This window comes from Coregonus lavaretus, assembly GCF_964263955.1.
Source record: "Coregonus lavaretus genome assembly, contig: HAP1_SCAFFOLD_626, whole genome shotgun sequence".
Classification (NCBI taxonomy): domain Eukaryota; kingdom Metazoa; phylum Chordata; class Actinopteri; order Salmoniformes; family Salmonidae; genus Coregonus; species Coregonus lavaretus.
In genome coordinates this window covers 95,501-120,786 of record NW_028159851.1, presented here as the reverse complement: position 1 = coordinate 120,786, position 25,286 = coordinate 95,501, and the positions used below count along the sequence as shown (strand labels likewise).

At 45.1% G+C, this 25,286-nt stretch overlaps 2 protein-coding genes and 1 long non-coding RNA gene across 3 annotated transcripts; all 3 read left to right on the top strand.

Moving 5' to 3' along the window:
* Positions 1 to 1,971: 1,971 nt before the first annotated feature.
* LOC311122384 (tubulin beta-4B chain-like) lies at positions 1,972 to 3,701 on the top strand (the record flags this gene model as incomplete). Its single annotated transcript, XM_084196751.1, has 3 exons — positions 1,972 to 2,014; positions 2,189 to 2,299; positions 2,563 to 3,701. The coding sequence occupies exons 1-3, from the start codon at positions 1,987 to 1,989 to the stop codon at positions 3,699 to 3,701; spliced, it is 1,278 nt and encodes a 425-aa protein (XP_084052877.1). The 5' UTR covers positions 1,972 to 1,986.
* A 16,530-nt stretch (positions 3,702 to 20,231) lies between these two features.
* LOC311122389 lies at positions 20,232 to 21,237 on the top strand. Its single transcript, XR_014612426.1, has 2 exons — positions 20,232 to 20,284; positions 21,139 to 21,237. It is a non-coding gene; the product is annotated as an uncharacterized lncRNA (long non-coding RNA).
* Positions 21,238 to 21,556: 319 nt separating this feature from the next.
* LOC311122382 (uncharacterized protein) lies at positions 21,557 to 25,056 on the top strand. The gene is made up of 6 exons (XM_084196750.1): positions 21,557 to 21,601; positions 21,732 to 21,770; positions 21,885 to 22,092; positions 22,385 to 22,550; positions 24,095 to 24,250; positions 24,469 to 25,056. Exons 3-5 carry the CDS (start codon positions 21,950 to 21,952, stop codon positions 24,116 to 24,118), a joined length of 333 nt encoding a protein of 110 aa, XP_084052876.1. The 5' UTR covers positions 21,557 to 21,601; positions 21,732 to 21,770; positions 21,885 to 21,949; the 3' UTR covers positions 24,119 to 24,250; positions 24,469 to 25,056.
* The last annotated feature ends 230 nt before the right edge of the window (positions 25,057 to 25,286 follow it).

The window sequence follows — 25,286 nt, the reverse complement described above, 5'->3', positions numbered from 1 at the left end:
ACGACCACGTATCACAGTCAAATATACAGGATACGAACATTACATTCCAGCTAAACAATGGTTTTAAATCACATCTCAAATCTACAATAGTTATATTGAAGGTACCCATTAGTAATCATTTCTGATGAAAAAACACAAATGTGATTTTCTTTTCTCCTATATAGCGTTTTGGAATATAAATTCTTAAACAAAATTGTCAGCTCACCTCTTAGTTTTGGAGTCATGTTCCCCAAAGAGACTCATTTTAGAGGCAGGGACCCCCGCCTCTCTCTCCCCAGAGAGACTCATTTTAGAGGCAGGGCCCCCCTCCTCTCCCTCCCCAGAGAGACTCATTTTAGAGGCAGGGCCCCCTTCCTCTCCATCCCCAGAGAGACTCATTTTAGAGACAGGGCCCCCCTCCTCTTCTCCCCAGAGAGACTCATTTTAGAGCACTGACCCCTAAACAGAGATGCAGCATGTTAGTTGTGGTTAACACAGTGACAACTAATTATTGAATGTCAATTGTTCTCTTTTATTCATTATCTCTCAGAAATAAAATATTAACTAACAGACACATCCAAACAATCAGGTGATTTAATGCAATTACTTTTTCTAGCCCAATGACTCCTCAAAACCCACCAACAAGGCCTGAAAACTAGGCCAAAACATAGCCCCAGATAGGCCTACATCTTATTTCAGACAGCCTCCAGTAGCCTGGGCAACATGTAGGCAAGATGTAAACTGAATGATTTAGCAGCTTGCTTAGTTCAAATTGACAGATTAATTTATTTAACATGAATAGCAAGACGATGTTGAGGTAGGAAGTGCTTCTGTTGCCCAGTAGCCTGCTGGAATAGGCTACTGAGGATGGGGTCGTAATTTCAACAAACAGCAACAGCTGACACTCGTTGCCTCTGATTGAGAACCACTCTGGCCAACATAGAAATACAACAACTAGAAACACAAAGGAAACTCACACCCTGGCTCAACATACAAGTGTCCCCAGAGCCAGGGTGTGAGTTTCCTTTGTGTTTCTAGTTGTTGTATTTCTATGTTGGCCAGAGTGGTTCTCAATCAGAGGCAACGAGTGTCAGCTGTTGCTGGTTGTCTCTGATTGGGAACCATATTTAGACAGGCTGTTTTCCCACAGTGGTTGTGGGACCTACACATCTTCCAGTGTAGGTCGCGTACAACGCGGGCACTGTGACCAAACTGATAAATAGGATTCTTAGAGAATGACCTAACAAAAATACGATATGTGTGAATGCAACAGTTTGAAGATTGTTGCCACTCGAAGGAAGTTATTGATGATAGCTTAATCTTACTCCAATTTGATTACCGCACTGCCCAGTTTGTAAATGAACAATCTCTCTCATTTTGTTAATGGCTCAAAGGTTTGTACACGTCTAGGCTTTTAGGTGTATTATTGGTTTGAAAAAATCTATGGCCAAGAGGCCTCGACATATTGTATTTAATGATCTTTCAAAGTGTGCGTGAAAATTTAACCGTTTGGGCTAGTTACAATTTAAATATATTGTCAGATTGAGCACAATACGGCCCCTTTGTTCTCATTCTCTCGCGCTCACTGCGACTTCATTATAGCCAATGTTTTTAGTTTGCATTATAATTGATTATCGATGTACAAATACATTGAGTATACTTTTTATGTTTTATTTGTCCATTTAGCAAAGGACCGCAGAAAAATATATTATTTAAAGTTGTCAACTTTAGAAACTCCATTTTGTTTCTGACACTTGAAGCATGGAAGCCACAAAGCAGATAACTCTTTACTTTATTTTTAAAAAATTTACTAGTTCAAAATGGCTGGGTTGCATCCATGTGTATTTAACTGCAAAAATATTTTACCTGAATTGACTTCACATTGGCATTAATTGATATGTCTCCCTATGCTTTCTTTCTGTGTAGTTCTGGGAGGTGATCAGTGATGAGCATGGCATTGACCCCACTGGAAGTTACCACGGGGACAGTGATCTTCAGCTGGAAAGAATGTATGTGTACTACAATGAAGCTTCAGGTGAGTTAAGTTGTGTGATGTCATGAGCCAAAATGGTCTGGTAAATCTGGCAGTTGTCCAATTCGGGCTAAACACTACAAAACCAAAAATGGTCTCCTAGTTAACATTATTAGCCCTGTGTGATTGTTTTGAAAGGATTTGAATTTCTTGTAAGTGCTATTTTTGACTTTTCAGGTGGAAAGTATGTGCCACGTGCAGTACTTGTGGACTTGGAGCCTGGGACCATGGACTCTGCGAGGTCTGGACCATTCGGTCAAATCTTCAGGCCTGACAACTTTGTCTTCGGTAAGAAACTGTCTTGGTCGTTTGACCATAAATTAACTTGGAAGTGGTCTATGGGCCAGGATTAGTTGCATGTTACTACAATAAACCTTCATTACTTGACTACAGGCACCACAGGCAAACCGTTGGCATTGGTTATTCAAAACAAAGGGTTGCCATGTCACTTAATTAGCTTTGTCATCTCCTGCTTTAGTGTTTGCATAATCAGTCACTAGGGCCCAGTTTCATCTCATGTTATCTTTACATTATACTTCTGTCCATTACAGGTCAGAGTGGAGCAGGTAACAACTGGGCCAAGGGCCACTACACCGATGGTGCAGAGCTGGTTGACTCCGTCTTGGATGTGGTGAGGAAAGAGGCTGAGAGCTGTGACTGCCTGCAGGGCTTCCAGCTCACCCACTCCCTGGGAGGTGGAACCGGCTCTGGCATGGGCACCCTGCTCATCAGCAAGATCCGTGAGGAGTACCCCGACCGCATCATGAACACTTTCAGCGTGGTGCCCTCCCCTAAAGTGTCAGACACTGTGGTCGAGCCCTACAATGCCACCCTCTCAGTCCACCAGCTGGTAGAGAACACAGACGAGACCTACTGTATCGACAACGAGGCGCTCTACGACATCTGCTTCCGTACCCTCAAACTCACCACGCCCACCTACGCAGACCTCAACCACCTGGTGTCTGCGACCATGAGCGGGGTCACCACCTGCCTTCGCTTCCCCGGCCAGCTCAACACTGACCTGCGCAAACTGACAGTCAACATGGTGCCCTTCCCCCGTCTCCACTTCTTCATGCCCGGCTTTGTCCCCCTCACCAGCAGGGGCAGCCAGCAGTACAGAGCCCTGACGGTTCCAGAGCTCACTCAGCAGATGTTTGACTCGAAGAACGTGATGGCAGCCTGCGACCCTCGTCACGGCCGTTACCTCACGGTGGCTGCAGTCTTCCGCGGGCGCATGTCCATGAAGGAGGTGGACGAGCAAATGCTGAACGTACAGAACAAGAACAGCAGCTACTTCGTTGAATGGATCCCCAACAACGTCAAGACTGCAGTCTGTGACATTCCTCCCCGAGGCCTCAAGATGGCTGCCACCTTCATTGGAAACAGCACTGCCATCCAGGAGCTGTTCAAGCGCATCTCTGAGCAGTTCACAGCTATGTTCCGCCGTAAGGCTTTCCTCCATTGGTACACAGGAGAGGGCATGGACGAGATGGAGTTCACTGAGGCAGAGAACAACATGAACGACCTGGTGTCTGAGTACCAGCAGTACCAAGATGCCACTGCAGAGGAGGAGTTAGAGGAGGAGTTAGAGGAGGAGTTAGAGGAGGAGTTAGAGGAGGAGTTAGAGGAGGAGTTAGAGGAGGAGTTAGAGGAGGAGTTAGAGGAGGAGTTAGAGGAGGAGTTTGCTTAAATCGTCAGTTGTTTCCTTTTCATATATCTGGCAGCCTTTGGCTATACCTTATTTTTTTATACCTGCAACAAAAGAAGCATTGTTGAACACATTTATTTGTCATTCAATATGATCATGGGTAATGTATACTAAGTGAAGCCAATAGTAATTTCTTGGAAATGTATACTTTAACATTACAAGGGAGTTAATGAAGGTGAAATTAGCTTGTTTCCAATGCGGTTCATTTATACCGGGAAAAACATGTAAATGCAACAATTTCAAAGATTTTACGGAGTTACAGTGCCTATAAGGAAATCAGTCATTTGAAATAAATGAATTAGGCCCTAATCTATGGATTTCACATGGCTGGGAATACAGATATGCACTTTTGGTCACAGATTCCCCCAAAAAGTGGCCGTTGGTCAGTATCAGGTGTGACCACCATTTGTCATATGCAACGTGACATCTCCTTTGCATAGAGTTGATCAGGCTGTTGCTTGTAGAATGTTGTCCCACTCCACTTCAATGGCTTTGCGAAGTTGCTGAATATTGGCGGGAACTGGAACATGTGGTTGTACACGTCTATCCAGAGCGTCCCAAACATGCTCAATGGGTGAGATGTCTGAGTATGCAGGCCATGGAAGAACTGGGAAATGTTTTGCTTCCAGGAAAAGTGTACAGATCTTTGAGACATGGGGCTGTGCATTATCATGCTAAAACATGAGGTGATGGTGGCGGATGAATGGCACGACAATAGGCCTCCGTAGCTCTGCATTCAAATTGCCATTGATAAAATGCAATTGTGTTCGTTGTCTGTAGCTTATGCTTGCCCATATCATACCGCCACCATGGGGCACTCTGTCCATATCAGCAAACCGCACTCCCACACGACGCCATGCACGTGGTCTGCGGTTGTGAGGCTGGTTAGACATACTGCCAAATTCTCTAAAAAGACGTTCCTGCAGTCAGCATGCCAATTGCACGCTCCCTCAACTTGAGACATCTGTGGCATTGTGTTGTGTGACAAAACTGCACATTTTAGTGGCCCTTTATTGTCCCCAGCATAAGGTGCACCTGTGCAATGATCATGCTGTTTAACCAGCTTCTTGATAGGACACACCTGTGGCCACACAGGAATGAGAGTTTACAGGATCAGTTAATGAATTGTTTTGTCACCTGATGACTCTGGAGGTTGTTGAGATCATGGAGAGATTTGGCCCCAATTCACTCAGCTGCCGTGCAGTTATCTTAACAAATGACTGTGGTCAGATACAGTATGCTGGATATGCTTGGACTGGGCTGGGCAAGCTCTGGTTAAAACACGCCATTGACCTCCCATTCCATCTGGACTGTTCATGTAGGATAGAGTGGAGATGGCTGTGCATTTATGGGTTAAACTCTGTCTCTCCCTCTCTCTAGCAAACAACAGCAGGATCCTGTATTCCTTTGAGGACTCAGCCGATGGCCGATTCTCCATCCAGCAGGATTCAGGGCTGGTCCGTGTGGAGCGACCCCTGGTGAGGACCCAGGCTGGGTACACGCTGCGTGTCCGGGCCACAGACCAGGGCTCACCCAGAAGACTGTCCTCTGTCTGTTCTGTACTGGTCTCTGTGCTCAGCGTCAACGACAGACCCCCGGCCTTCCAAAACAGGGACTATGGCGTCACGGTGTCAGAGGACGTCACCTTGGGGACCCAGGTGGTCAGGGTGTTTGCGGCTAGCGGTGACCCCAAGGCCACCGCTGACATCACCTACTCCATCATCAACGGCAACGAGCATGGGATGTTCAGCATCGACTCACACACCGGTAGCTATACTATAAATGTCAACTTTATTGTTTATGCCATTAGCTGTCCTAGTCATGTGTGTTTAATGTCCCTTTACTGAGCGTATGTATGTGTGTCTACAGGTGACATTTTTGTGACCAAGGCTCTGGATTATGAAGCGTCCCATGAGCACTATTTGACAGTAAAGGCCTTGGACAAAGGCAGGACGAGCCAAGGTGACATTGCCACAGTAACCATCTACTTGACAGATGTCAACGACAACTCTCCTGTCTTCAGCCAGGAGGTGTACTCTGCTGTGATCAGTGAAGATACCGACACGGGCCTGACCATGTTGACCGTGAGTGTCTAGTAGTACTAAAACTGCAATCACTATAAATGAAACATTTTCAACCTTTGATTTGTACTCAATGCTCTATAGAAAGAAAGGGGGGAAATCCTGCAGTGTCATTTTACTAGAAAATGTCTGATGCAATATTGTTAACGTCCATTCATGCACTCTGTTCTTTGTTGTTAAGGTGATGGCTGATGACATTGATGGTCCCTCCAACAACCACATCCACTTTTCCATCATCAAGGGCAACCAGGCCGGGCCCTTCACCATAGACACGGTCAGCGGTGAGGTGAAGGTTGTCTGCCCGTTAGACCGAGAAAAGGTAGCTAACTAACTTTCCACATTCTTCCCATCTTTCTACCCATGTTCCTCTTATTCAACAGAGCACAATTAACACCCCAACTGTCACAGTTTGAAGCAGACAAGGATTGGCAATGTTACAAGCCTCAATTGTGTCTAATTGCTCTCTAAGTCTAGAGTTGATTTTTTTTCCACCCCTTCACTCTGTGTTAAAACTAGGTGGCTTCGTACACTTTGACGGTACTGGCATCAGACAGTGGGTGCCCCTCCAGATCCAGCAGTGCCCTGATCAACATTGACGTGTCGGATGTGAATGATAATGCACCCGTGTTCTCTGAGGCCGACTACAGCCTTGTCATCCAGGTAAGACAGGCATGTCAGAGGTAGACATGCCACGGAGAGATAAGAGAGAGATTCCATCTGACAACACTGACTACACGTCTGAAATTAAGTGAGGTTTAGCTGGAGGGTGCAAGTTAACTGAAGTCAAGAGGACTCAGAAACGTTATTGGGTGCCATAGAGTTGACCTTGAAGCAGGTGAGTGTAAGGAATAGTGTGAGGTATAGATCCAGGATGTATAGCTGAGAAGAGAAAGACAGGATAAACGAGGGAGCTTCAGTAAGCCTCTGAACAATAGCTCCTGAATCAGCATCGAAAGACATGGATATGGAATCTCTCTCTCTCTCTCTCTCTCTTGGATATGGAATCTCTCTCTCTCTCTCTCTCTCTGTCTCTCCCTTCCTCCCTGCCTCCCTCTGTCCCCCTCTCTCTCTCTCCCTCCCTCCCTCCCTCTGTCCCTGTCTCTCTCTTTCTCCTCCCCCCCCCCCCCCCCCCCCCCCCTTACCCCAGGAGAGTGTCCCAGTAGGGACCAGTGTTCTCCAGCTGACTGTAACAGATAGGGATGCCTCCCACAACGGCCCCCCGTTCTCCTTCACCATCCTGGGGGGAGACGAGGGAGGCTCCTTCCTAATAGACCCCCAGGGAACCCTCAGGACCACCACACTGCTGGACCGCACAGTAAAGGACCACTACATACTACATGCTCAGGTTGGACTACATTCATAAATGTACATTTTTCTGAAATGTGTTTTGTTCTTGATACAGTAAATGAATAGTAATCGATTAACCATAGAGGTGACTGAAGGGTCGTATATCTGCTATCTGTATTTTTTTTTATCTAACATTTTTTGTTGTTGTCATTTAGCAGACGCTCTTATCCATTGCGACTTACAGGAGCAATTAGGGTTAAGTGCCTTGCTCAAGGACACATCGACAGATTTTTCACCTAGTCGGCTCGGGGATTAGAACCAGCGACCTTTCGGTTACTGGCACAACGCTCTTAACCACTAAGCTACCTCCTGTATCAGGGAGCACCAGTAGGTTCACCGGAAACACAGGAATGGTTGCAAGCTTCTGTGATCATAGCAGAGTTGGTACAGATTGCCCTCATTCCAGTATTGATTATCTTCTTTAATCCCAGAAGCAGCAGTGAATAAAAGTCCACCAATTCCCCCCTCTGGTCAGCAATGGCGCTTGCAAGCCTGTTATTTTATCCTCTTAACCTGAAGTGAGGAATTCAAGCACTGGGTAGTGATTATAATGATAGGTTGTAATAATGATGTAATGGTTGTGGTTCTGTTGTGTTTCCTCAGGTGTTAGACAGTGGCAGACCACCGATCCTGGCCTCCACAGTGATCAATATCAGGGTGATCCAGGAGAGCCTCCACCCCCCTGCTATCCTCCCCCTGGAGGTACTCATCTCCACCCCAGGAGAGGCCTACCCGGGCGGGGTGCTGGGTCAGATCCGAGCCACTGACCAGGACCTTTATGACTCCCTGACCTACCACCTCCAGCCCGACATAGCCAACACACTACTGTTCTCCCTGTCCCCCTCAGATGGCCGGCTGGTGACCCGGCCGGGTCAGGCCCTCAAACTGGGCCACTACCTGCTCAACGTCACCGTCACCGATGGACGCTTCACCACGGCAACCGGTGTCGGCGTGCACGTCCACCAGGTGACCAAGCGCATGCTGGAGAGCTCTGTGGCTGTCCGCCTGGCTGGGGTGGGCCCCGAGGAGTTCATAGGGGAGCACTGGAGGGGCTTCCTGAGGGCGCTGCGCATGGTGGCAGGGATCAGGAGGAGTGATGTCCAGCTGGTCAGTCTGCAGCCCTGTGAGCCCCCTGGTTGCCTGGATGTCCTGCTGACCACTACCAAGGACCGGATCCTCCTCAGTAAGCTCAATGCCTCTGTGGGGGCTATTCAGGAGGTTACAGGCCTCCGCGTGGTCATGGTGTTCAGGAAGCTATGTGCAGGCTTGGACTGTAGTGAGGTGGTCACCCTGGACCAGAACTTCCTGACCACCTACAGCACGGATAGACTCAGCCTCATCACAGATCTGCTGTGTGCCTCTGCAAAGGTACAACACACAACACACAACACACATCACACAACACACATCACACATCACACAACACACATCACACAACACACATCACACATCACACAACACACATCACACAACACACAACACACATCACACAACACACATCACACAACACACAACACACAACACACAACACACAACACACATCACACAACACACATCACACATCACACAACACACATCACACAATACACATCACACATCACACAATACACATCACACACCACACAATACACAATATACATCACACATCACACAATACACATCACACATCACATAATACACATCACACAATACACATCACACATCACACAATACACATCACACATCACACAATACACATCACACAATACACATCACACAACACACATCACACAACACACAACACACATCACACAATACACATCACACAACACACATCACACAATACACATCACACAATACACATCACACAATACACATCACACAACACACATCACACAACACACAACACACATCACACAACACACATCACACAATACACATCACACAACACACAACACACAATACACAACACACATCACACAACACACCACACCACACACCACACACCACACATCACACAACACACAACACACATCACACAACACACAATACACAACACACAACACACATCACACATCACACAATACACATCACCCCACACACCACACATTACACATTACACAACACACACCACACAACACACAACACACCTCACACCTCACACCTCACATCATCAGGCTATTGATAAAACAATAGAGGTCGTCCAATACACTACATTTTGGCCGTGTCCCAAATGGCACCCTATTCCCTACATAGTGCATTACTTTTTCCCATAGCTGTATGAGCCCTGGTCAGAAGTAGTGCACTATATAGGGAATAGGGTGCCATTTAGGATGTGTCCTCTCCCTCATTGTATTGATTTGATATGCTCGGTACTAGGTGGTGAGTGTCCTGTGTTGAAGCAGCTCTGTGAGGGGAAGCCCTGTCCTGAGGGATGTGTGTCCAACCAGAGAGAGGGACCATACAGCTGTGTCTGTCCACCTGACCAACAGGGAGGATGCTCAGGTACTCTCTGTCACTTAAACAACCTAACAGATCATCAACCAAGATAGTGTTTGAATGACTGTTTCTTTAGTCTAATGTTGCTAGACATTATTCTCACATTCCAGATGAATAGAGGATGACGAACAGAATTACATTTGAGTCATTTAGCAGACGCTCTTATCCAGAGCGACTTACAGGAGCAATTAGGGTGAAGTGCCTTGCTCAAGGGCACATCGACAGATTTTTCACCTAGTCGGCTCAGGGATTCGAACCAGCGACCTTTCGATAACTGGCCTAACGCTCTTAACCACTAAGCTACCTGCCGCCCTAGAATGGCTCCTGTTTCTTCGGATCCTATATAACCATTACTTCAGTCACCACCAAAACAGATATTAGTAACAGAGATGTAATATGTCACATAACAAACTGATCCGTCTATCTGTTCTTTTTAAACCACAGGAGGTCAGTCTCTGTGGTTCAGTGGGAAGGGTTACATCAGGTACCGTCTGATGGAGAACCGTAATAGAGAGGAGATGAAAGTGTCTCTCAGACTGAGAACGCTGTCCCACCATGCCACTCTCCTGTTCGCCAGAGGAACAGACTACAGCATTCTAGAGGTAGGTCTATAGATGAGTCCCAGATGGCACCTATTCCCTATATAGGGCTCTGGTCAATAGTAGTGCACTATAAACTAGTGCACTATATACAGAATAGGCCACAAGTTGCTGTTGGTTGTTCAGTTAGGAAAATCAGTAATTAAATTTTAAGGGAATAAAACAGGCCATAAACTCAGGTGTAACACATCCATCAATACAACACTATACAGTACACCTCTAGAGACACTCACATACTGAATGGGAAAATAGTATGCGTTTAGTCAGTATTCTCTGACATCACATTGTCTGCGTTCCAAATGGCACCCTACTCCATCTACACTCAGTGGCCAGTTTATTAGGTAAACCCATCTAGTACCGGGTCGGACCCCCCTGTAGCCATGAAGGGATGCACCTGCTCAGCAACAATATTCAGTTACACTCTGTAGCTCAAACGTTGCTCAATTGGTATCACGGGACCTAACGTGTTCCAGGAAACATTCCCCACATCATTACACCACTGCCACCAGCCTGTATCGTTGACACAAGGCAGGATGGGGCCATGGACTCATGCTGTTTACGCCAAATCCTGACACTGTATTCAGCATGACGCAACTGGAACCGGGATTCGTCGGACCAGGCAATGTTCTTCCACTCCTCAATTATCCAGTGTTGGTGAATGCGTGCCCACTGGAGCCGCTTCTTCTTGTTTTTAGCTGATAGGAGTTGAACCCGGTGTGGTCGTCTGCTGCAATAGCCCATCTGTGACAAGGACCGACGAGTTGTGCGTTCCGAGATGCCGTTCTGCACACCACTGTTGTACTTTGCCGTTTTCAATTCTTTCTCTCTACCGCACCTGCTATTTGAACCTCTATGAAAAGCCAAGTGACATTTACTCCTGATGTACTGACCTGTTGCAACCTCTACAACCACTGTGATTATTATTTGACCCTGCTGGTCATCTATGAACGTTTGAACATCTTGGAGAAAAATCAGGCCTTAATGGCCATGTACTGTTATAATCTCCACCCGGCACAGCCAGAAGGGGACTGGCCACCCTTCAGAGCCTGGTTTCTTCCTAGGTTTCTGCCTTTCTAGGGAGTTTTTCCTAGCCACCATGCTTCTGCATTGCTTGCTGTTTGGGGTTTTAGGCTGGGTATTCTGTATATATACCTGCTGATGTAAAAATGGCTTTATAAATACATTTAATTGATTGATTGTAGCTGTTTTCGCCCACAGGACTGCCGCTGACTGGATGTTTTTTGTTTGTAGCACCATTCTCGGTAAACCCTAGACACTGTTGTGCGTGAAAAGCCCAGGAGGGCCACCGTTTCTGAGATACTGGATCCGGTGCGCCTGGCAGCAACAATCATAGCCGCTTAGGTCACACGTTTTGCCCATTCTATCGTTTAGTCTAACAGGAACTGAATTCCTGTCTACCTGTTTTATATAGCAAGCCACGGCCACCTGACTCACTGTCTGTAGGAGCAAACCATTTTCGTGAATGGGGTGGTGTACCTAATAAACTGGCCCCTGAGTGCACTATATAGGGAATATGGTGCCATTTCAGACACAACCATTAGTGATGGGTAAAAACTCAATACAATGTATCATATTGTTTTTTCACAATATCGCAAAATAATTTTTGTTGCGCTAGTTGGCTGTACCTGCACCAAGGCTCCAGTATATTCCTTTATAGCTTGTTCTCCATCTTCTTTTTAAATAGGGAGCCAATTTATTTACAACACTTTTATTTCTGTGACTGATCAAAACTTGTTTTCTCATGGCTCTCTTGTCCCTCTGCAACAGACATATGGTGGGCAATATGTGTGGAACATCAAATAGCAAAAATATCACAGTATTGAAATGCAATAAACACTACATGACCAAAAGTATGTGGACACCTGCTCGTCGAACATCTCATTCCATTCAGCCACAAGAGCATTAGTCAGGTCGGGCACAGATATTGGGTGATTAGGCCTGGCTCGCAGTAGGCGTTCCAATTCATCCCAAAGGTGTTCGATGGGGTTGAGGTCAGGGCTCTGTGCAGGCCAGTCAAGTTCTTCCACACCGATCTTGACAAACCATTTCTGTATGGACCTCGCTTTGTGCACGGGGGCATTGTAATGCTGAAACAGGAAAGAGCCTTCTCCAAACTGTTGCCACAAAGTTTGAAGCACAGAATTGTCTAGAATGTCATTGTATGCTATAGCGTTAAGATTTCCTTCACTGGAACTAAGGGGCCTAGCCCGAACAATGAAAAACAGCCCCAGACCATTATTCCTCCTCCACCAAACTTTACAGTTGGCACTATGCATTCGGGCAGGTAGCGTTCTCCTGGCATCCGCTAAACCCAGATTTGTCCGTCGGACTGCCAGATGATGAAGCGTGAGTCCAATGGCGGCAAGCTTTACACCACTCTAGCCAACGCTTGGTATTGCGCATGGTGATCTTAGGCTTGTGTGCGGCTGCTCAGTCATGGAAACCCATTTCATGAAGCTCCCGGGGAACAGTTCTAGTGCTGACGTTGCTTCCAGAGACCGTTTGGAACTCGGAAGTGAGTGATGCAACCGAGGACAGAAGATTTTTACGTGCTATGCACTTCAGCACTCGGTGGTCCCGTTCTGTGAGCTTGTGTGGCCTACCACTTCGAGGCTGAGCCGTTGTTGCTCCGAGACGTTTCCACTTCTCAATAACAGCACTTACAGTTGACCGGGACAGCTCTTACAGGGCAGAAATTTGACGCACTGACTTGTTGGAAAGGTGGCATCCTATGATGGTGCCACATTGAAAGTCATTGAGCTCTTCAGTAAGGCCATTCTACTGCCAATGTTTGTCTGTGGAGATTGCATGGCTGTGTGCTCAATTTTATACACCTGTCAGCAAAGGGTGTGGCTGAAATAGCCGAATCCACTAATTTGAAGGGTGTCCACATACTTTTGTATATATAGTGTATATAGGATTGTGAGAATCGCAATACATATCGAATCGGTACCAAAGTATTGTAATAATATTGTATCGTGAGGTCCCTGGCAATTCCCATGCCTAACAACCATTGTCTATCTTAATGAACCCACTACTGCCCCCAGATAGTGGACGGTAAGCTGCAGTATGAGTTTGACTGCGGCAGTGGCCCAGCCATCGTCTCTATCCACAGTGCCCAGGTCAGTGATGGCCAGTGGCACACCGTATCCCTCAGCTCTACACAGCCTCGGGCACAGCACCAGGCACCCTCCACTCCCTCAACCTGGACGGAAGCCTATTCCTGGGTGGTGTTTCTGAATCTGACCAGCAGCGTTTGCCAGTCTCTCACAGTCGTGATCTACAGGGTTGTATGGAGGCAGTCAGGTATTTGATGTTTCCCTTCCTTTTGTCCACTTTTTTTCAAATGTTGTCCTTCTTTTCGTAAAGTGATTTGTGACAAACTTGCTTGTGAAATGCATAAATAAATGTTGATTTAATTTTGTCAGGTTTAATGGCTATGATCTGAACCTGGACACCGAGGCCCAGGCCCATGTTCTAGTAGAGGAGGTGGTGGGGGTGGCACCAGGCTGTGGGACCCTCCCTGTCCCAGACTGCTCCTCTCAGCCCTGTGGGAATGGAGGAACCTGCTCCACTCTGCCTCATGGAGGTAGGAGACAGACACCATTTACTGACAGAGATGAATCACCATACAGTCCTATTCACAGTCTACACAGAACACATTGATCTCAAACATCTTGTTGTCCTATATATATTATGTTGTACATTATACACTTGTTTCTATTGCAGGTTACTTCTGTAAATGCAGTGACTTGTTCATGGTGTCTCACTGTGAGGTGGCTGCTAGCCCCTGTTCCTCCAACCCCTGTCTGTATGGAGGAACCTGTGTCCTGGACAACCAGGACTTTTACTGCCAGTGTAGAGGACAGTACTCAGGACCACAGTACATAGAGCAGTTACCCATTATGGACTGAAATTTGGAATAATGTGTCCCTAATGGCACCCTATTCCTTTGTAGTGCACTACTTTTGACCAGGACCCATAGGGTTCTGGTCGAAAGTAGTGCACTGTATAGGGAACAGGTTGCCATTTGGGACACAACCAATCGTGACCTTGAGGTTCTATCTGACATCTTGGTCAAAAATTAGTTATTCACATAGAGTTGCTCTTTAGGTGGTCCTTAACATGTGAGACATGTCAGATTTCTTTTACAATGATCTGCAAGTTCTATCTGCGCAAACACCTTTTAACTTGGTGCTATAAGGTTCTATCTGCAATCCAATCACACAATGCTGGGCTGCCAATCAAAAAGAACTGTATGGAAGGTGATATTATTGAGTCATGAAAGAGGAAGACGTCACAAAACAGTTACAGTGGGGAAAAAAGTATTTAGTCAGCCACCAATTGTGCAAGTTCTCCCACTTAAAAAGATGAGAGAGGCCTGTAATTTTCATCATAGGTACACGTCAACTATGACAGACAAAATGAGAAAAATAAATCCAGAAAATCACATTGTAGGATTTTTAATGAATTTATTTGCAAATTATGGTGACTGACGTGGTGTGTACAGCCTGCACAAAAAACAAAGCAGAGCTCATGCCTTTCAAGCGACTTTTTCCAAATCATCATTAGAGTCGCATCATTCAGCCTTACAATGTATTAAAAATCTAAACATATAGCCCAACGTCTGTAGAACAACTAAAGTTACATTAATAACTCTTTGTTAACCGCTCAACACAGAATAGCCGCATGTGCACTCCCTCAAATCATTTGGAGAAAATATTATTTCTATTTTATTCAGCTTTGTTCAATTGTATTCTTCATACTATAAAATAATGCCACGGAATTCTAAGCAAATCTTGTCTGCTAAATGAACTGGTGTAGCCCACAGCCATTTGGCATAGCCAGATCAGGACCTAACATAAGGACAACTCAGAGTATGCTATTCTGTTCTTCTTAAATAGACTACATTTTCTTCATATCATGCTTCTTTAGACCTGTCTAAAATAAATAATGGATTTGGAAGGTGTAGGCTATATTACATGAATTTATTACACTTTTTAAAATGTAATGTTCCAAAGGTCTGCTTCAGTGGCTAAATGTGTTTATGTTAATTACCGGTCAATTACCGTGAGACTGACAGTTATTTGCTTGACAATCACCGGCTGATGAAATTTCGTGACTGCCACAGCCCTACTCTGAGACCAGGTTGCTCACATGACATTCATGGAAAGCATTCTACAAGACACTGCATCATGTTTTATCACTGCCAGAAACACTTTTTTTCTTAAGAGCCCTTTCCCTTTTAATCAATTATTCATTAATTTAATCGCTGTAATGGTGTTTATTATAAAACCTCTCATACCACCTTTCAGAATAAAAAAAATTATAATGTGGCAGTCATGTTTTAACTGCTAAAACAAGGATGATAAAAATAGGCCTGGATAGTAGATAAGGAACAACAGTAAGGCCAAGTCGCACCTGCACATTTGTCCTGTATGTGTCCTATGTAATGTATGGAGGGCTTGGACACTGTTTCCAAGTTCGTTGTAAATATGTCACACTGCAATGTCATCTATACTAAACAAAAATATAAACACAACATGTAAAATGTTTCATGAGCTGAAATATAAGATCTCAGTAAAGCTTATTTCTCAAAAAAATTGGGCACCTTGTGTTGGGGACAATAAAAGGCTACTCTAAAATGTGCAGTTTTGTCACACAACACAATCCCACAGATGTCTCAAGTTTTGATGGAGCTTGCAATTGGCATGCTGACTGCAGGACTGTCCACCAGAGCTGTTGCCAGAGAATTTAATGTTAATTTCTCTACCATAAGCCGCCTCCAATGTCAATTTTATCGATGGCAATTTAAATGCACAGAGATACCGTGACAAGGTCCTGAGGCCAATTGTCATGCCATTCATCCGCCGACATCACCTTATGTTTCAGCATGATAATGCACGGCCCCATGTCGCTAAGATCTGTACACAATTCCTGGAAGCTGAAAATGTCCCAGTTCTTCCATGGCTTGCATACTCACCAGCCATATCACCCATTGAGCATGTTTGGGATGACCTGGATCGACGAGTACGACAGCGTTTTCCATTTCCCGCCAATATCCAGCAACTTCGCACAGCCATTGAAGAGGAGTGGGACAATATTCCACAGGCCACAATCAACAGCCTGATCAATTCTTTGCGAAGGATATGTGTCACGCTGCATGAGGCAAATGGTGATCACACCAGATACTGACTGGTTTTCTGATCCACGCCCCTACCTCTTTTGTTAAGGTATCTGTGACCAATTTATGCATATATTTATTCCCAGTGAAATCCATAGATTAGGGCCTAATCTTTTCTTTAATGAGTCTGACGCGAAGGATATACTGTTTCTCCCGGACCAGGCCCAAATCCCCGTCATTCGCATGAAGAAAAGACTGAGATACAGGGGGCGCAGATCCGGGTACCTTGTGAGAATTTGTTGGCGAGTGGGTAACCCGCCTCTACCATCCATTCTATTGTCCAATGTGCAATCAGTGTAGAAAAAACAAGATGAGCTCCGTTCGAGACTGTCCTACCAACGGGATACTAAAAACTCTAATATCTTATGTTTCACCGAGTCGTTGCTGAATGGCGGCACGGATAATATACAGTTGGCTGGGTTTTCCGTGCATCGGCAGGACAGAACAGCTACGTCCGGTAAGACAAGGGGTGGTGGTGTGTGTCTATTTGTCAATTACAGCTGGTGCGCAATGTCTAATATTAAGGAAGTCTTGAGGTATTGCTCGCCTGAGGTAGAGTACCTCATGATAAGCTGTAGACCACACTATCTACCAAGAGAGTTTATCTATATTTTTCTATTTACCACCACAAATCGATGCTGGCACTAAGACCACACTCTAGAGCCTAGAGCTGCCTCTTTCAAGGAGCAGGACAATACTCTGGACGCTCATAAGAATCCCGCTATGCCCTTAGACGAACCATCAAACAGGCAACGTGTCAATACAGGACTAAGATTGAATCCTACTACACCGGCTCTGACGCTCGTTGGATGTGACAGGGCTTGCAAACTATTATAGACTACAAAGGGACACCCAACCGCGAACTGCCCAGTGACGCAAGCCTACTAGACAGGCTAAATGCCTTTTATGCTCGCTTCGAAGCAAGCAACACTGAAGCATGCATGAGAGCACCAGCTGTTCCGGACGACTGTGTGATCACGCTCTCCTTAGCCGATGTGAGCAAGACCTTTAAAACAGGTCAACATTCACAATGCCGCGGGGCCAGACGGATTACCAGGACGTGTACTCAGAGCATGCGTGGACCAACTGGCAAGTGTCTTCACTGCCATTTTCAAGCTCTCCCTGACCGAGTCTGTAATACCTAAATGTTTCAAGCAGACCACCACAGACCCTGTGCCCAAGAAAGAGAAGGTAACCTGCCTAAATGACTACCGCCCTGTATCACTCACGTTGGTAGCCATGAAGTGCTTTGAAAGGCTGGTCATGGCTGACATCAACACCATCATCCCGGAAACCCTAGACCCACTCCAATTCGCAACAAAAAGGACCTTGTACATTTCAGGTAAAATAACAACCCAATGTTTATATCCCAGGACAAAATAGCAGCAACAGCAAGCTAGCTAGCTAAATGTCCATGAATGTTTCATTTGTGTTTCGACCTGTCCTCAAATTAGTTTAGATACTTCAACCTGCGTGTCCTGACCGCGTCTGGTGTGGATGGACAAAATCAACATGTGCGCGATGCGGCACGCGGACGCGCATGACCGGGTAGTCAGCATGTTAGCTCTTATGTGACATCACTTAATATCTCAATCACCTGCCCCCCAGCAGCCAGGTGTGCCAGAATCAACGCATCACTTCCTGGGGGGAGGTTGGTGCCAGCCCTCGGTATCATCGACTTCTTCTTCCTGCCCGCTTCCCAGGCGTTGGCATGAGAACAGCAGGGATGACCAAATCCTCTTTCTTGTCTGAAACAGGGACATAAACAAGGGATGGAGGGAAGGGGAGAGAACGGAGGAGAAGAATAAAGCTCTGAATGAAACAGACCAAAAACCACACAACATATCCCATGGGCCTCTCTGCTTGGTGAGTATCATCCAAAGCGGTGTCTCCTGGTATGCAATGGTGAAAGGAACAACGTGTGAGTGCTACATCACCCCATAACACAAAGGCATTTTAATCTCTTCACCCATATACTGGAACACCTGAGAGACTTCATCGCTGCAAAAATAATTGGTTACACTCAACTGCCTAATTGGACAGTGTTGCACAGCTACATAACTAAAAAAATAATAATTTGATTTCGCTTTTTTGAATGGGCCAGATACTGTAGTTTGTATGTTTTGGAAGTTAACCCAAGACAATGATTTTCATCAACTTTTGGATGATCATCATTCATGGATGAAATTCCACCACCGGCGTACTCCAGATCACTCCCTTGGACCATTAGTGGGGGTGCATCAGATCATATTCTTTGACTTTCAGATTGGGTATTTGCAGTCAATATAACTCTATTGAACCATCAATAGGTCACAGATTTGATCATCTTCATAATATGTTCTGCAATTTATAGTCTGAGCTTAAATCTAAATAAAGTCTTCAGTAAAACACTACATCCAAGCATCCTGCACATTTAAAGACATTTTATACATTTTCTTTGCAGCTTATAACAGGGCTTACAGCAGCGTTTCCCAAACTAGGGGTTGCGGTGGGGTCGACTGATTTGAACATGGGGTCGTGCTAACCTCTGGTAGCCGCTAGATGCGGTTGTATTAAACAGAGTGGTTTCTGTTTTCTTCCTACAAATGTGGCTTTATCTTTTGAATGGTTTAAGCTACAACATATTATGACCCCATCACTGAAAGATAAGACTCCACATGTGTGGATGTGTGTCTTATGTTTCCCTTTATAATGCCCACAAGCCACGCAGGACTCATTAGAATAGAGAGGACGGCACCAGGCTCTAAATCAGACTGGAGGAAAAAAACATCATCAATTCTACACAGAAAATCATACAAAATTATTGCTTGATGATCTTCTGAACTTCCCAATACCTTTCGGATGCATTTCAGTCATTTCAAACGATACTTCCTTCAGATTGAAATACTGTCAAAAGTACTGTCAGACTGATTTGTTATAGACTGCCATAGCCCCAATTAAAAAAGTAAACATTGGCCGTTGATAAATAAAACAATTTAGATCAAAAAGGTTTGGGAACCTCTGCCTTACAGTATCTCTGCACAGACAAGTCATTTAAAAAGCTACTCAACTGCACATCCAAACCAGGCATCAAACAGTTCAGAGTGCAAGTAAACACAACCACAGGACTGGCCATGGGCTACGGCTGCAGGGCGTTGCTGCTAAGCAGTAGGGATGGATGATGGCATATGGGGAGGAAGTAGGGGACTAGGTGAGGCAGGGTGGAGGGGAGACGGAGGTGGGTACTCACTGTGGCTGTAGAAGTAGAGAGAGGAGTGCTGGCTGCTCTCTGACAGAAACCGAGAGAAGAGGAGAACACACTCAACATACGGAGCTCACTACCTGGCTCGCTCCCTCGCTCTCTCACCGCAGATGGTGGGGGAGTTGGATCCGGTCAAGGGTTAGTGATTGGCTGCTGGCAGCGCGTTGCCAGGGTTAGCTCAAGCAGCAATGTGTGTGTTACCGTGTGTTTGTGTGTGTGTAATGCATGTCTGTGAGTGTTAAGGAAGGAAGTTTGTGATAAAAAAAGACTAGAAGGTGGTGCCACCCTTGCTGGGTCAGCCCATATCAACCATGGGATTAAATAAAATAACAATAAAAACAAGTGAGTCTGCTTTGCTTGTTGATAAGCAAGGACAGGTTTGCAAGCCACACAAAGCAACATCATTTAAAACACCTGCTCGATCTTCGTCATCAGTTGAAATGAGACCATTTGATTGGGTAGTAAGGCAAAAAGAAGAAGGGATTGTGTTTCCTATAACGCGATTGGAAACTATTTATAGCTAGTCCTATGTCATCCCATTGATTTATTTGTGGTTAACGTTACATGGTGCTCCCTCTGTTTCAGGTACACATTTAAGCAATATGAATAAGGAGGTGAGTGGGACTTCGATATACACTAACTGTAGCTCCTCCAGTGACAGGCATGAGGCAAGAGGTCTTGATTTGAATACAGGGCTTTAATGCTGGTCAACCCGTGAGAACTGGTTTAAAGAAAGAAAAAATACATTAACAAAATAATGCCATATGCATGTCTCACACATCTGGCGTTATAATCAAGCTCATACAGCTAGACACTTTATGTATATTTTACACCAAAAAATGACGCACGTAAACACAAACACCCTCATAGCAAAATAAATAGTCAACAAACCTCATTGCTGCTTATCACACAGAGGTGCTAAACATCCTTTTAAATGTCCTTTATCTTCTTCTGTATACTTTCTTTGTAAGTATGCACTTAAACACGATAACAGTGGAAATAATTCGCTTTGTGCGGTAAAGTTTCCTCGGTGCGTCGCTAAAAGGCGCTCGGGTGACAACACTCGGGCGGAACCAATAATTAGTTCCGTCTTGCTGTAAACGTACAATTCAGAAGAAATTAAATAATAAAAAGTGCAAATACATGAAATAACTAAAGTGCTAATACATGAAATAAACTGGCGACAGAGGCAGTTACACTAACGTTATCAGTCAAAAGTTGACACACCTACTCATTCAAGGGTTTTTCTTCAACTATTTTTTTTTTACATTGTATAATAATAGGTAATACATCAAAACTATGAAATAACACATGGAATCATGTAGTAACCCAAAAAGTGTTAAACCAATCAAAATATATTTTATATTTGAGATTCTTCAAATAGCCACCCTTTGCCTTGATGACAGCTTTGCACACTGTCTTATCACTTTGTAACGTTAGATGATTTTTCCTTCACTAACCTCTGCAGAACACCTCCCGACTACCACTCATGTCTGGTAAAGTCCTCTCCACTAGCAACAGCAGCAGTGAGAGTATAAACTCCCGCTCAGACCATCAACCTGCTCGGGTGTGTAAAAACCTTTTGCAAAACTAATACAGACACTGATGAACATGTTCAATTATTTTAGAAATGCACCATAAACACAAGTTAGATGTGTTCTTCTGTTTCCAATATGTCCTTAATTGCCAGTAGTAAATGTGTGTTTCTCCTTTAGAAAAAGATGAGAAGGCTTCCACCCAAGCGAGCTGTTGGTGAGTGTCCTCAAACACTTCAACGACTGGTTGGACAGCATCACCTCTTGTTTTTAATAGTTTTAGCACTGTCTTTCTGTATTACCAGTATGTGTTTAAATATTTTTTATATCTCTCTCTTAGCAGCCAACTGATTCGGCCTACAGGAGCAGACACTATAGATGCTGGTCCCTCTAGAGGTGAGATGCTGTGTCATGAGAGATGTGTGTGTATATATATGTGATATTAATAGCTAGCCTTGTAAGTCTACTGTCTTGTTTGGTAATATTTCTTCACAATGTTGTCTGACTTTTTTTTTACCCCGAATAGGTTTTCAGAAGCCGCCCATTGCCTCTCTCACTAAAGCAGGTAGGTACCCTTTTTTTCACATGGTCCTTCCTTAATCACATTTTCTGTATATTGTATCCATAAAGATTATCTTCCATATCTTAAGACATGAGGGTGTTGAATGTGTTTCCCTAGCACCAACAGCAGCAGTTGGGCGTTCACGACGGCCTGCATGGGACGTGAAGGGAAAAGTTACCGACATGGAGGGCAAGATTTCCAACTACCAGAGCAAAGTCAAAACGTTGGCCCAGGAGAACGAGAGTCTGAAGGAGTCTGTAGCTACAAGCAGACAGAAGGAAGCACAGATGACTTCAGACCTACAAGAACTCCACACACAGCTCAGGTACAGAGTGCCAAGGAACATGCATAGGGTTGACCATTATGTGAAAATAGGTGTAGTGTCATGGGAAAGGGCATTGTAACCACAGGAAAGAGTGACTTATTTTGCGTAAGGAACGTCAAAGGAAATCATTGATTTAGCAAAACAAGTGGGCCTATAGCTGACATGATTTCTTGCCTTTCTTGAGTCCTAAACTAGTCATAACTTTATGCATGCGTTTAGCCAGTAGTACTGAAATAATAACTTTTGGTCCTTCTGGTGTTTGCCAATCTTACCCAGTTTTACTGTGTTGCAGCCAGTATGAGCTGGAGCTGGCTGCCCTGTCTGGTGTCAAAGAGCAGCTGGCCATTGTGTCCAGTGAGAAGGCCTCCCCGGAGAAGACCTTATGCAACCTCCCCGACGAGCACAAAGTTATTCTGGGCTTGAGGGAGAGTTTGGAGGCTGAGCTTCACAGTGTGAAGGTAGAACATGTTCTCCCACAAGTGAAATGGCAGGCAGGCTTACTCATTGTGACAATGGATCACCTTGACTGCTGTGACATGAGATGAATGGTGTATAGCTGTATTGAATGAGGCAGGCTGGTTTTCTAACGTGCCTCTGCTCCTTGGTCAGTAATATCTAAGGAAGTCTGGCATAGCCCTTTGGTCCAGCCTCATTCAAACCCACTGCCATTACGGCTCGTCACCAGCCCCCATTGCAGGCCAAGATTTTGGTTTTAAGTGCATCAGTGTCTGACTGATTGCAGTCTCAAGCAAGAGGCGTTATGAACTTTCCTTTGATGCAAACCAACCCAAACACCAACCAGCTTACTACATGCTGAGATTGACTTCCCCTACAACAATACCCATCAGCCTGAACACACCTATTTCTGCAAAGTCAATGTGAACATTTCTTCAGGGAGTTATGCCTGCATAAAGTAGGACACTGCACTACATTTCACGTTAATGCAAAGCTGTACCTGTCCGTTTAGATCAATGCATCTGCTCAATTGTGTTCGTTTGGCATCTTGAACACAAAATGATGGCCAGTCTGCCACCTAGTTATGCTTGCATATTACTTGGGCGAAATAGCAGTGTTCAGGCCATTAGGTTGCACTATGTGGACACAGCAACACCAACCATACAACAAATGATCCATGATTGCCCTGACAAAGTTGATGTGTAGATCCTGTATTGGCTCTGTATAAATCTTAAGATACAGTAGTCCTGTGTTCAGCTGGTTCATCTTCTATTGCCAGCATTCTAGAATACTAACACAGACACGCATTCATTCACCCACCCAAAATAATTGACAAAAAACTATAAACGGGTAAAATAATATTTAATTGAACTCATTTTTACAGCTAAAATACAAAAATAACCTGACGAGATGCTGCTCCCTCCTCGCACAATTCAGACGCTGGGCAAAAATTGGCATATAAATACAAAATGTAAACATTGGTGGTAAACTACCACATCCATCGCCAGTTTCACTCTGGAATGAAAAGTTTGCTCTCTCCTGTCTGAAAATGTGTGCATTTTCAAGAGTTCACATTAGCAGGCACTGGTTTGGAAGTCAAGAGGCAGTGATGGGATGGCCTCGTCCCAGATCAGTTTGTGCAGCATAAACAGACCTGGTTCCAGGCTAGCAATGGGAAGCCTGGACACCCGGTAGGGTGGGGGCAGAGGTCATTCCGAGTCCGATATGACGATCACTTCGTCCGGGTCACACTGGGTGGCCACGTTGACCTGAAAATGACACAAAATGGAAGTTGGTAAGAGGTTTGCATACTGTACACAAGTGACTACGCCACAAACATTTTTGGTGATATGTCATGGCAGCGGAGCTAGAGCACGACACACATACACACACACAGAGGTGACAGATGTTTGGGGTTTTTAGAGGGGTGAGACATGTTTCAGTGCAAGGGTATGATATGCTGAGCATAAGTGGGGGAAAATGTATAGTGCCGTGATACTTAAACATCAGCAATCATCATTTACTCTCACCTTGTTTTTGTTGGGAGGCGGGGTGGACTGGGAACTGGTGACCATCTCCTGGTGGAGTCCGCCTGCAGGAGGCTCCTGGTTACCACACCAATGTCCAGAGGTACGTCACGGTCACGGCAGATGGAGAGAGAGCTAATTCATTAATTAAAGTCTCCACATTTGAAGATGGATAGGTATGTTCCATGGATTTTTTTTGCACTCAGTCTCTGTGTATGTCCCAAATGGCACCCTATTCCCTTTATAGTGCACTACTTTTGACCAAGGCCCATATGGATCTGGTCAAAAGTAGTGCACTATATATGGAATAGGGTGCCATTAGGGATGCACCCAGTAGCTTTATTGTACCTGCTGCTCCATTAAGGCCTTGCACCGGTCTGCCTCCTCCTGGTAGGTCAGATGGATCTGGTCCCCCTCGGCCTGGTAGAACACCCTGAGCCTCTCCTCCAGCTGGGCCAGCTCCGTGTGGTGCTGCTCCATTAAGGCCTTGCACCGGTCTGCCTCCTCCTGGTAGGTCAGATGGATCTGGTCCCCCTCGGCCTGGTAGAACACCCTGAGCCTCTCCTCCAGCTGGGCCAGCTCCGTGTGGTGCTGCTCCTGCATCGTCTGAAGCTCGCCCTCCAATACCCCACGCACCTCATCCTTCTCCCGCTCCAACAACTCACACGAGTGGGCCGAGTTTACTGCAGGGTGCCAGTAGGATCCACAGCAGACAGGAAATCAGTTAGTTTTGTGGAACTTTATTTTCTAATGGGAAATGTGTTTGTCTCATCTCTTATCAAAGAAGAACAGCATTAGATAAACTATGGCAATCCAACAGTCTAACAAAGGGGCTGAGAGGGCTAGTGGGTTCAGCACAGACTCCCAAAGTCATGTGTGCCTGCAATCTCTTAGTTGTGCTTATTGGATTTGTTTATTGACTTTCAATGTGACTTTTCATGGTGGCTTATAGAAAGATGTAATATATCAAAATGTCAATGACGGTAAGTCTCTGGCAGACTACAGAGCACATTGCCTTACTGGCAGGAAAAAGACATACCCGCGAGTTATCAAAAACACACTTTCACAATTGTCTGAAATCAGTGTGATGTCCTAGGATTTTTTTATATTGACTCACTTCTGTCCTACTTGCATCATATGTCTGCTACAGTAGAACATTACAGTTTGAACATGGACATGCTGCTGTTACTACTGTCTCTCTAACACAATGGA